This window comes from Parasteatoda tepidariorum, chromosome 11 (assembly GCF_982258835.1).
Source record: "Parasteatoda tepidariorum strain Cologne lab strain chromosome 11, Ptep-v5.0, whole genome shotgun sequence".
In the NCBI taxonomy this organism is placed as follows: domain Eukaryota; kingdom Metazoa; phylum Arthropoda; class Arachnida; order Araneae; family Theridiidae; genus Parasteatoda; species Parasteatoda tepidariorum.
Window position 1 is genome coordinate 29,560,492 of NC_141765.1, and position 13,075 is coordinate 29,573,566.

The 13,075-nt window shown below is 27.5% G+C and overlaps 1 protein-coding gene across 2 annotated transcripts in view; it reads right to left on the bottom strand.

Annotated features, from left to right (window-relative positions):
• Positions 1–3,717: 3,717 nt before the first annotated feature.
• The window catches only part of LOC107457486 (delta(3,5)-Delta(2,4)-dienoyl-CoA isomerase, mitochondrial), a 71,450-nt gene continuing 62,092 nt past the window's right edge, over positions 3,718–13,075 (bottom strand). For both annotated transcript variants that reach the window (XM_087154991.1, XM_087154992.1), the window contains exons 3-8: positions 11,372–11,460; positions 10,581–10,708; positions 9,005–9,118; positions 7,039–7,167; positions 5,528–5,692; positions 3,718–4,142 (exon numbers count right to left, since the gene is read on the bottom strand). In XM_087154991.1, coding sequence (XP_087011117.1) covers positions 4,041–4,142; positions 5,528–5,692; positions 7,039–7,167; positions 9,005–9,118; positions 10,581–10,708; positions 11,372–11,460 — 727 coding nt within the window. In that variant the 3' untranslated portion in view covers positions 3,718–4,040. The remainder of the gene's footprint in view (positions 4,143–5,527; positions 5,693–7,038; positions 7,168–9,004; positions 9,119–10,580; positions 10,709–11,371; positions 11,461–13,075) is intronic.

Genomic DNA, 13,075 nt, shown 5'->3' on the forward strand with positions numbered 1-13,075 from the left:
TCTAGGATTTAAGTATTTTTTTTACAGCTAAAATGGTAAGTAATAGAAAGGAATAACTACAAATATGCTCTAGAACTTTTTGACATAGGTATTTTTGATATATGGACCACTTTTTGTGGCTTCTAATAAAGGAGTAAATGAAAACAGAATTAAACTTGATCATTTTATCTTCCAGCAAGTCCTTTTTAATTTATAGAATGTACAATAATTAATTTTATTTAAAAGAGAAATAGTCTAACTAGATATCTCTTTCATTTCTCCAAACAATGTTTTGCATTATTCTGCACAAGGTATGATAGAAAAACATTATAAATCATGTCTTGTAGAATTTTTTTTTTAATCTACCCATATTTTGTTAAAAATTGTCATTTTTAAAATAAAACAAATACTACCTACATAAATGAAAAATGGGATTTCAATTAATCTTTTTCAGATGTTTCTTAAAAGTATCACATTTTTGACTAAAACAGGGGTTCAGTTTTACATACACTGGTGGACAAAATTAAGAGATGGAAAGCGTTTTCGCACATTTCTATGACGCTATATCTGGACAGTTATTGATATGGAGGGAACCTGGAACCCGATAACATTATCGATAGGGACCATTATGCTGGTGGAGGACTCGTGGTTTGGGCAGAGATCATGCAAGACACCCGCACACCACTCCATGTGTTTGACAATAGGTCCGTGAATGTCCAGAGGGATAGGCAGGAGGTCCGAGAGCCCTATGTGCGTCTTTTCAGGGGCGCTGTTGGCCCCGAGTTCATTTTTATGAACGACAATGCACGACCACATAGGAGTCTCATGGTTGATGACTGATGAGTATCTGGAAAGCGAGGATATTCAACAAATGGATTGGCCAGCCAAATCCCCTGACCTGAATCCTATTGAACATGCTCGGGATGCTCTTGGGAGAGCTATTGCGATGCACCAACCTCCCCCCAGAACCATTCTGGAGTTAAAAATTGCTCTGGTGGAAGAATGGGAGGGTTTTCTACAAGTCCTCCTTAACAGCATGCATACTCGTTGTGCATGCTGTCTGTCTGTCAGGGGTGACTATACACCATACTAGAGGCAACACACACTGTACAAGCCTCACTTTTATTGTCATCTTTTATCCTTAAGTTCAGACTACATTGGATTTATTGGCAATAGGTCTTGCCAGTGAATGGCACTTTCATTTTTGTTTTGCATACTTTATTATCATGGAATAAGCTATATCCATACCAAATTTCATTTATTTATATTCAGTATTTTTTGAGATATTTGGGAAAATGCCTTCCATCTCTTAATTTTGTCGACCAGTGTAGATTATTGTATAGGGCATTTTGAAAAATTGTTTGAAACACATAAGATAATGCAAACATATGTATATATTTTTTATTTATTAAGTGTTTCACAAATTGATAAGAAACATATGCCATGCTTGCTAAAAATTGTTGCTGTTATTTTTCTAATTGAAAAGCATATTTCTGTGAAAACAAAAATACATGACACTTTTAGGATCAATATTTAAACAAATGGTTCTTTTATTTTCTTGAAACACTAACTCTAAATTTTTTTATGCACAGTGTTTAAAATTGTATAAATTAATAATGTTACTTGCAATTATTTCTATTTTTAAAATTTAATTGAAAAAATACTGAAGTTAAGAATATGACAATTGATAAAAAGATTTCTAAATACTAATTCTTAACAGATATTAATTTTAGCTGTCACTTCCTAAAATAATCAAGTTAAAAGAAAATGCAAATTGCACATAATGTTTTTTTTCCTAATTTTTATGATTCATTTCTTTTAACTATTGAAAATGTTCCAGTTAAAGGAACAATATTAGATATATCCTTTACATAATTGCCAACCTTGCTCCCCACAAAATTTTAAGAGGTAGTAATGGTCAGAAGAAATAATTTGCTTTCATCAGACCTAAAAAGTTTCCTGATAGTTGTCAGATCATTTATATGCATGTTTAAATGTTAAATCCATGAGTCCAAACACTCTGGCAAAGTCACACACCAAAATTGTTTCAAAGAGAATGTCCTTCAAGGAAATTTCCAGACAATCAAGGATGTGTTCAAGGGAAGCTGGTTTCAGATTGCACCTGCTGCAGGTTGGGAAGATTTTGCACCCATATTTGAAATTTAAGCATTTTAAATGGCCACAGATGAAACATGAAACTGCCATTTGATCCAATTTTTCACCTTTAAACTCTAGAGCACCACTAGGGCTTTAAGAATTCAAACATCTACAGATGGAGTGTTTGGCATTTAAGTCCCCCAGGAAAAAAAATATTGTCATCAGACCACTGGAACAAGCAGTCTAGTAAACTCAAGGAATCAGAGGGATTATAGGAATTAAATACTCTGAGATTTTTCCTATTCCATGAAAAAAGGGTGGGTAGCCAAATCTTTCAACAAAAAATAAGTACCTTTAAAGTACTTTTTAAGCATTAAAAAAATATTTTAAGTACTATATACATCAACGAAGTACAAAATAAATTTCAAAGACTTTACATGATCAGGATAAAATAACTAGTTTCTGACAAAGAACTCTTTTCTTGCTAATATTAGCCATTCTAAAATGATCAAATGTGACGATGCACACTTTTACATAATACATGGTGAAAATCGACACTCCCTTTTCAAAAATCTCATTTTTAAAAAGGGAAAATTAAGCACTTTTTAAAAACACCCAATGCACCTTTGAGGGCTTTTTTAAAAAACAAAAATAAGCACCTTTAAGCACATTTTTAAAAATGCTATGCACCATGGAAAATGAAATACCATGGATTTCAAGCTTGTTGTTTGTTAACAGTGGAACATTCACACTTTGATAGTGGAGGTGCCCGAAGAGGAAGACTAATCCACCACCGGCTTTGCCAGTTTTCCTATCCAAATGCAAAATATTGTAACATTGATCTTTAGTGAATGGAACTCTTTAAGTTCGGTTGCTTGTAAAGCGGTAGTTTAGACATCACAGGTTTCGCTTAGTCCAGTAGTTGGTCTAGTTTCATATTTGTGGCTGTTTTACTAAGACCATTTACATTGCATTGTAGAATACAAAGTTGTTTTTGTGGAGACTGACTTATTTTTCAAACGACACCCTCTGCCCTAACTGCGAATATGTCTCTTTTGCAGCACGACAGATCATGCTGTATGATTTACTGTAGGTGTGAAATTCATGGAGAAGATGAGGAGCAGCTTCTTAAGTCCTGATGACCTGAAGGAAGAGCTCATGATGTTCAAAATCATCATAAACCAAATTCATGAAATCAAGAACAAATATTTGTTTAAAATTTTTGTTGCAACTGATGGCAAATCTAAACTGCTAAAAAAAATATGAAATTCTAAAATAAATTTTTGAAGTTGTAATAAGAAATTAATTATTTCATCATAGCATGATTGAAATCAAAATTTTTTAAAAGGATTTTTAACTTATTTTTAGTGAGTATACTTTTAAAAAATATATTACATGAAAAATAGAAATAGGGCATAGCAAAATATTAATTTTTTTTAATAAAGGACTGCATTAGAAAGAGTTCAAATTTTAAATACATGCACGAGAAATAATTCTAAATATTCTGGTCAGATATGTTTCAATAATTTATGAGATATATATATATCAAAATATGGCATTTTTCTATTCAGGTGAGAGTAAAAAAATGATCCATGCTTCAAACTTAAATCTAAATGGTCACCAAGAAGAAAAAATATATAATTAACATAAAATAATTTTATTTGAAATATTTAAAATACAAATCTTCCAAATACAAAAACATCGTTAAGCTATGAAAACACAATATATTTTTCTTTTATTGTAAGTAATAAAAAAATTGCTCAAAGCAATAAGTTTAGGTAAGTTGAAAGTATTCTTCATTTAATAGCAAAAACAACTGACAGAAAAACTGGAACAATATACAAGTTTTTATGTAGAAAAATGGCTCTTAACTTTTAAGGAGCAACTTTATAATAATTAAACAAGAAAAAAAAACACTTCCCACATATATAAAACTTAATAAAATATCCATTACTACTGTTCAATTACAACTTTGAATACTTAGGAGGCTTATCAGATTTGTTTATAGTAGCTTCAGCAGCCTTTAACACATCTTCACTTTGTAACATGGTCATATTCCAATATGTCTGTTAAAAAAAAAATAAAGAAATAAATACTAATGTAGTGTAACATTAATCAGATTTTCAAAAATGTAGGAAAGGAATTGAAGTTCAAATTTAAAAATAAGTGAGGAGACAGAAAAGCATTTTCTAAGTTTACACTAATGATGATTTCTCACTCTAAAAAGTATTACACTACTTTTCATGATTCTTAAATAATTTTAATTTTAAATATTTAAACATGAATTTTTACAAATAAAAACAACATGTAAATAATATAGAATATGGAAAAAATATCAGGATTAAACAATTTCTGAAGAACATAATCCTTAGCTAACTATAACTAAAATATTAATTAGTTATATTTATTTTAACTGGAGAAGGTGCGCATATTTGTGATCCAATGCTTGTCAAACTAATTATCTAGAGATAACACCTTTCTTATGTCTAGAACATTACCTTTACCCTCTGCTCAGTTTTATGTGAATGTATTATAATGCTTTCTATTTCTACAATGCTTTTAAGCTTTAAGTTGAAAAAATATATTTAAATATTTCCACAATGCTTACTTTAAGTACTATGTACAATGCAGTTTGAGTCAATGTACCTTTCTGGCATAATTCCAAACTGGTTTCAAAATCAAGCAGAAACTAATATACTTCCTACTCTTATGACTATTCACATGTTAAAGGTGAAAGCAAGTCAAATGTTGTTTTAAGTAAGGAATTTAACTGAGTATCATCAATATTTTAATCTCCAATTTTCTCAATAAAAAAAAATTTCAACAAGGCTTTATATTTCCTTTATTTATGTTAAACAAAGTAGTATAACTAAAGAAAATATTTACAAATTTTTATAAAAATATAGATTAGTAATAAAAGTTCACATTTGTGAAATGTTTAAGTAATATGGTAGCATATCCAAATTCCTAAAACTGGCAAAAATCGGTAAACCATTAGAAAAATGCTTCGTTATCATGGGTAAAGATGTATCATACCCTCAAAGTTCAGCGGTTCCAAGGGTCGGCAAAAACTTAATTATTTACCAGACTAGTTACGGGTATCTGGGAAAAATGAGATTTAATACCTGGCCAGATATTATAGCATTTATGCAAAACATAACTCTGATAATATTTCATTCAACAACTATTTTACAATAAACATTTCTAAGTAAATTTATTACATACTAAATAATTACATATTTATTTCTTTATGTTTCAAAGTATATTTAAAAAAGCTTGAAAAAGAAATTTGAGATAACATATCAGATGTAAAATGATTAATACAAATATATGTTTACTATGGAGTCATCTGCAAATAGGCAACCTTCATAATAAGTTCTTAATAGGCATATGCATGGAATGTAGATTATGTTATAAACATTAAAGAATAAATCTACAGAAATATATTTACCATGAATTGCAACCCATCTTGAACACTGTGATCCCTAGAGAAGTTCAAAGCCACTTTAGTTCCTTGAATTGCAACGGGACTTTTTGATGCAATAACTTTAGCCAAGCCAAAAGCTGCACCCATTAGAGCTTCTTTTGTAGGAAATATTTTTCCAACTAGTCCTATCTAGAAATAATAAATTAACTTTATTAAAAAACACAATAAAAAGATAAAAAAAGTTATTTTAAATCTATAAGGACATAGCATGCTAACAAATATGCTCTTTTAAAAAAAAATTTAAATATTGGTTCATTAAATCTTATTACCATTATTATTATTATCTTATTTATCATTAAGTCTTATATCTTATCTTATTTATCATTAAGTCTTATATCTTATCTTATTTATCATTAAGTCTTATATCTTATCTTATTTATCATTAAGTCTTATATCTTATCTTATTTATCATTAAGTCTTATATCTTATCTTATTTATCATTAAATCTTATAACTTTAGTTAGATAAAAAGTAGCAAAATTGAATTTTACTGCTCAATATATTTCACAACAAAAAGCTAAAACATTTTTTGACTGAAAATAATGATTCACAGAACAGTATAATGATTCACATAACAGAAAATTCATAAGCATAATATTTTCATATTATTACATGCACTATCTAAAAACAAATTTTATTTCTGTCCAGTGACAGAATTCAGTTGGTACACATGTACCAGTTTCTAAACACAAATTTAAAACTAGTATTTAAAAAAATATATGAGAAAATCAAACTTTGATGCAGTTAAATTGGACAAGCCTGAAGAATAAAAGTAGCTCTTACTTTAAAATAAGAAATCAGTGATCATTACTTTATAAATCCTTTCCCTTTACTTAAATTAATTTCAATGTATGTAGATTGGGAACTTATCGTCAATTCAACAAAAGTGATTTCTTCAAAGCTGTGATATAAATTGAATACCTTTTGCATACAGAAGATGAAGGGTCCTTTTTTCCAGATTAAATTTTTCAATATTATATCACATGCTGCATGCTAGATGGTTCAGAGTATCTTAAGCACATAATTAAACTGTAAATTTCAATCAGAAGTAACTAAAATATTTTTCAGTTGTGAAATACTACATAACATAATGATAATCACCCAGGATACAAGTAAATATGCTTTTTCTGAGTTAGTTCTTTAAACAGTTTTGAAAATTTTCAGATAAACCAGTTTTTGAATGATTTGATACATACAGTCATAACTATTTATATTATAACGTATTTTAATTTAAAAAATACTTGATAATATATATAAGACAGTATAATACTTATTATGAAACAATAAGGATATTAAAATATTCATTATCAAAACTTTATTTTCGTCACAAAAAATTAGGAAACTATAATTTTTAAGACTAGGATGTAAGTATAATGCCTGCAGCAAATCTTCCTATCAGATCTTACAAAACAAATTATCACTGCATGCAAAAAATAAGTTAGCAAAAAATTTTTAAAAAAAATTTATAATTCTTACAGTTTTGGCTTCTTGAGGTTCAATTTTCGCACAACTATAGGCATATTCTCGAACCAAACTATCATTTCCAACAATTTTAGGAAGTCGTTGCAATGTCCCTAAGTCTGCAGCCATTCCAACATCCACTTGCTAAAAATTAAAAATATAATTTCAGACAAAGTGATGTATATTTAACTGTATGGAAAACTTAAATAATGCATTAAGTTTCTAAAACTAAAAATTATTTGCAGTCAATAAAAGAATTTATAATGATCTAAAAGAAATACTTATACAAAGCATAATACACACTTCTGCAATTAAAGAGTTGCCAAAAATTTCATTATTGGATTTTATTGCCTATAAATTAGGTATCATTTTGCATTTCATAAAAATGTACAAAAGAAATATCAATCTAGAAAGACATAAAGGCTTCTTTGTTCTATCAAAAAATATTAACAGCATCACTGTAGATGCACAATTATTGCATGTTACACTTAATTAATATGCTGGCATTCAAAGAGGTATTTGCTATGTAGAAAAACAATTTTAAAGTTAATGTGAGTGAGTATGTATATGTATATATATATATATATATATATATATATATATATATATATATATATATATATATATATATATATATATATATATATATATATATATATATATATATATATTACTTAATGTGTTCCATTTTTGCTTAAATTTTTTCTTTTTGAATGCTCCTCACACTATGATAGTGATATATTTTGCTTTGGTTGCATAAATATATTTTTAGAAGGCAATCCTTTTCGCAGATATAATCGTGTGAGCTGATGACAAGATTATGCCTTCTCATTATTATGTTTTGGGGCTTTTTAAAAATTTTTTTAAAATATTTTTTTTAATAATTTTTCTTCTTCACTTTTCATTAATCTGTATTATTTTCTATGTTTTATCTACATTTTCAACTTATATATATATATGTATATATATATATGTAATATAACTTCATCTATCACTTACTACTTCAATAGTTAAATATAATTTATACAGGGATCCCCTCAATTTCAGAAAAAAATTCCCTGACTTTTCTAGGTATATTAAGAAAATTTTAATAAAAATCCAGACCATATTTTATCTGTATTATGCAATTTTCTATACTATGCTATGCAATCAGAAAACTTTGATTTTCTTATTTGTAATGTCGAATATTCGATTTTGTGAGCAAAAAAATATTGAATGATGATGGAAGGGTAGATAAGCTTCACTAAAATGTGAAATTTTTACAACAAATATTTGCAATGAATGTTAGATTTATTTAACTCTGATCTTAATAACTGATTACTGTTACTAACAATTCTAAGATTGGACATTTTACTGGCATGACATAGGCTTCTATGACATTTTCCAGGCTTTTGTAAAAATATACAGCTCTTCCTGACTATTCCTTGCTTTTTAGAATCAAAATAAAATTCCTAAACTATTCTAAGTTTTCCCTGTTCTCCCTGGCTCATGGAATCCCTGCTCATACTAAATAAAACAAGTGTCATTAGAATAAACAAGATTTAAATTTCATGACTATAATACAGGATCTTAGTGGAAGATAAATAAAATAAAATTTTAAAAAACATTCAATTTTCTAGGTTTAAGGGCCTGCAGAAGAAAAGAAAAAAATTTGTTTGACCATGACTTAAAAAAGTATAGATATATTTTGTGAGCAAGCTTCCCAATACTTCTATACTCTTCATAGTTGATTCTCTGAAATTCATAAAATGTCCTGAATATGTTCTGCTATTCAAATATACAACATGTTATAAAAATCAATGAAAAAATTTCTTTTTTTACAAATTAAATATAGGATTGCCTTATGATGAAAAAAAAAGCAGCTTAATTGAGATATCACTTTGCTCATGAGATTTTAACATAATAAATATGATTTCATGAATGGAAGAATAACTCAAACGCTATATTATTAAGCATACATAAAAAAAAAAGAAAAGTATACCTCAATCTCAAAAAATGCTTCCTCAGAGCAATATCGAATATCACAAGCACAGACTAGATCCACACCTCCACCACTACATTTCCCATGAATGGCAGCAATAACAGGCTTTTGACACTAAAACATAAATTTAATTTCAGTTTAAGTAGCTTATATAAATTCAGAGTCTAAGGATAAAAATAAGTTTTAAAGGATATATATAAGACATTTTATAAGTTAAAATCAGGGTACTCCCTTAAAACAGCAGCAATGTGATATCAAAACTCTTGAACACTTGCAATGTAAACAAGTCAAGGACTCTTCCACAAAATGACACTTTAAAATCATATATGTATTTAGAATATGAACTAAAGTGTGCACATAATCTGGTAAAGTAAGCAAGATAGTTTATTATGAACTAAATAAAACAATGCAACATATAAAAACAAATAAAATTATACATATTACAACTTCTAAAAACACAAAATACATAGTAATGCATTTTGGAAGAAAAGCACATGCAATTCTTTGTAAAAATATCTACATCTCCATAGATAAAAGGCAAAGCCCTCACTCACTCATCACTAATTCTTTTACTTTCTATAAAGATAGAAGACTAACATTTGGAACTTAAATTCTCCATGAGATAAATAGAAAAACCAAAAAGTTTCATTTTGATATTTTATAATTATCAGGGTAATTACCCCAATTGAAAGTTAATGCTAAATAAAAGTTTTTCACATAGAAGTCTCAAATTTAATTTCAACTGTATATTCCTTATCAGATGAAGGAAAATACTAAAAAAGCTTAATTTAAATGGTTTTCAATTATTGGTGTAAGTAGCGTAATTGACAAGTAATGCTAAAAAACATGTTTTTATGAAGTTAGTTGGATTAAGTGTTTGATGAAGAGAGCAGAAGCATTGAGTTAGAGTAGGGGAAGAACAGTAAACAACCCTTACTGGGTTGAATTTGGGAAGGACAATCAGCTGGTCGCCTCAAGCGGTTGGTAATACATAGAATTATCAAAACATACAGCAGTGCTAATTTCTATTTTTACTAAAACTACTATATTTCCTAAGATGAATAGTACAGAACGGAGGCTTGCAAATTCTAAGCAGTTAGCCATTGGGAGACCATAGATTGACCGAGTCTAGAACAAGATGGCATTCTGATGAAAAAAATTCTCCTTCATAAGTTCCAATGAAAAAAGAGAGTGGCATAGCTTCTGTTTGTCAAAAGAAGTGGAGTACCAAGATAAAATTTTAAATACTGGCTTTGTTGGGTATTAAGGGATTAATTTTAATTTTGTTTCAGATAGGCATTAAGGAATGGCTTTCCTGCCAAGTGTAACCTTAAAAAGAGAAAATCTACTGACATATTTAGCTTATTACATATAGTGCCATCTCTTGCCTATCTTTTATAATTGAAAGAGATAATACTTAAGTAATTCATGATTGTTTATTTCTAATATGTATCCTAAAACATTATCATGATGTGACTGACAAGGTAAGCACAGTGTGCATTTCATTTCTTAATGTATTAGTACATTTTTCTAGTTCTTACAATTTTTATAAAACTAGGAGAATTATGAAACTCACATTTTCAACAGCATTGAAAGATTCTTGATATTTTGCTATTAGAGACAAAAGAAACTTGGCTTTTCTTGCTACATCACCTTTTCCAGCAACTTGAGATGTAATGTCTTGCATATCAGAATAATCCAACCCTGAAATATTTCCTTAATTAAAATCTAAAAAGATTTACAATGGAATTATTTAATGCTAGAAAATGTTGAAAATCATTGTATACCTAGACAGTCTGAAAATGCCAATGTGGCCCTTCTTTGAATTTTTTTAGTTCAGACCAATTATTAGTCTAAAATTAAAACACACCAACTGAATTTTTTTTTTTTTTTTTGTAATCTGGACATGTCTTCCATACATGATTCCGTATAAAGAAAAATTTTATCCAGCATTTTGCTTTTTTGATAGTATTGCATAATACCTGTTTTCACATTGCTCTATTAGTTTCATTGTTAAGCTAGTGCTTTTCTTGATAAAATATATGGAGCACAGAATTCCTCACATAACTGTGGAATCAAAATTAATAAACAAATATTGTGTGATCAAGCTCCTTTGCTCTGCTTAATTCTTTATATAAAATTGGCACATTTATAATAGATTTATCTAAAATTATTTTTTAGTATTTAGTATCAGAAATATATGTTTCCAACCAACAAGATGCTCTGGAGTAGTTGAACACTTAAAAGTGTATACACAAAATTCATTATCTAAGAAGATCTTAAATGAGAAAATTGTATTCAGCATAAAAATCAACTCAAATTCAGAAAAATAATAAAAACATGAAAGATAGAAACTTTCCAGCATACCTGCAGAGAAAAGATGCCCTGAACCTGAGATTACTACTGCTCTGCAATATCTATCATCTCTGATCTTTCGGAAACAATCCAGCATTTCCCTAAATTAAAACAGTATTAATTCACTGATATAGGGAGGGAATACAGGGAGGCTGATTTTGCCAATAAAATCAACAAATTTAACAGTTACTTTCATTCGGGACGTACACCAATTGTTTTTTAAATTAAATTTTTTAAATAAATTAATAATAATGTCTAAACTAAAAAATGTTGAAACTCTTAAAAATCATTACAGCTTTTTTAATCTTTCATTTACTAAAGTATTGTTTTGTAGTCTTTAAATAATCAATTTCTTAATTTTCAAAGTAATTTATAAGAATTTTAAATATAACTTCAGTAAAAAAAAAACTCTAAAATTTCAAATAAATTTTTTTTATCAAAACATATTAATATTTTTATAAGGGAAATAAGAATTAAAGAGTATAGATGTGGTTTGTTAAATTTCAATAATAGTTTCTAATGTAAAACATAACCTATATACCAAGCTGTTCGACATATGTTTCCAAGAATAGTGTATGTTATGTCCTCATATATATTGTGTGTGATATGTTTAAAACAGGGTTGGGTTTTTGACATGACAAGGGTATAATACTGGTTTAAACCATCAAAAACCCTTAAAAAACTGAAGTTTGCTAACAGATTTAAAATCTCAGAAATTTATATCCAAATGCATGTGCAGTAAAATTTTGCGCAAAAATTGTTTAAATATTTATATTTTGAAAAAAAAATTTTTTTTTGATATTTAAGAAAATTAAAAGTTTATTACTATGCATTTTTGACATATAAGGAACATATAACTAATATTTATAAGGAATTTACAAGTTATGTTGTATAAATACAAACTTGATACAAGTGTATAATTTTTTTTTTAATGTTATACCGAATATCTTTATTATCCAGTATGTTAATTTGAATTTAAAAGTAGTTATATTTATGAATAATGATAAATATAATTCATATTGTTTATTATATTTATCTATAATTATTACACTTATCATTTTAAAATAATTTTTATCTCTTAATTTTTTTCTCCACTTGTATTAAGAATACAAATAATGTATATCTTGAAAGCAAGAAGTAATTATTCAACAGTTGAATATTTAGATATTCAACAAAACTATATAGTATTCAGCAAAATGAAATTCACAAGTATTTGGATAAAGTAAATTTTCAGCATAGTAAATGAATATGCTGAATATACTGTAAATCGACACTAACTACTCTGTGTATTTACAGAAAGCACTTAAATTTGTATTGTCTTATGTTAACTATGAATTAAAAAAATTGAAGATTTAAAATTTAGAATTACTGATTTTTCTGAAAAACTAACAACCAATCACAAAAGTCAAACTAAACAGAAGAACATTACAGTCACTGATCCATGAAATATTTAAACAAATTATTATGGAAATTTTTTAATTATCCTAATTAAATACATAATTAAATACATAATGTCTAATTTTTAGTATAATCTATACTATACACTAAATTTGGTTATAAATAAATTTCTTAATATCACTGCAGATTTTCAATAACACATGAAAATGAATACATAATATTACAAAAGATGTGAGTTTTCAAAAGTACAAGATCTTGGTTACTATTCAAAATATAAGTGTTTCTTCAAAATTTTAAATTTATTTTTTCTAGAACATA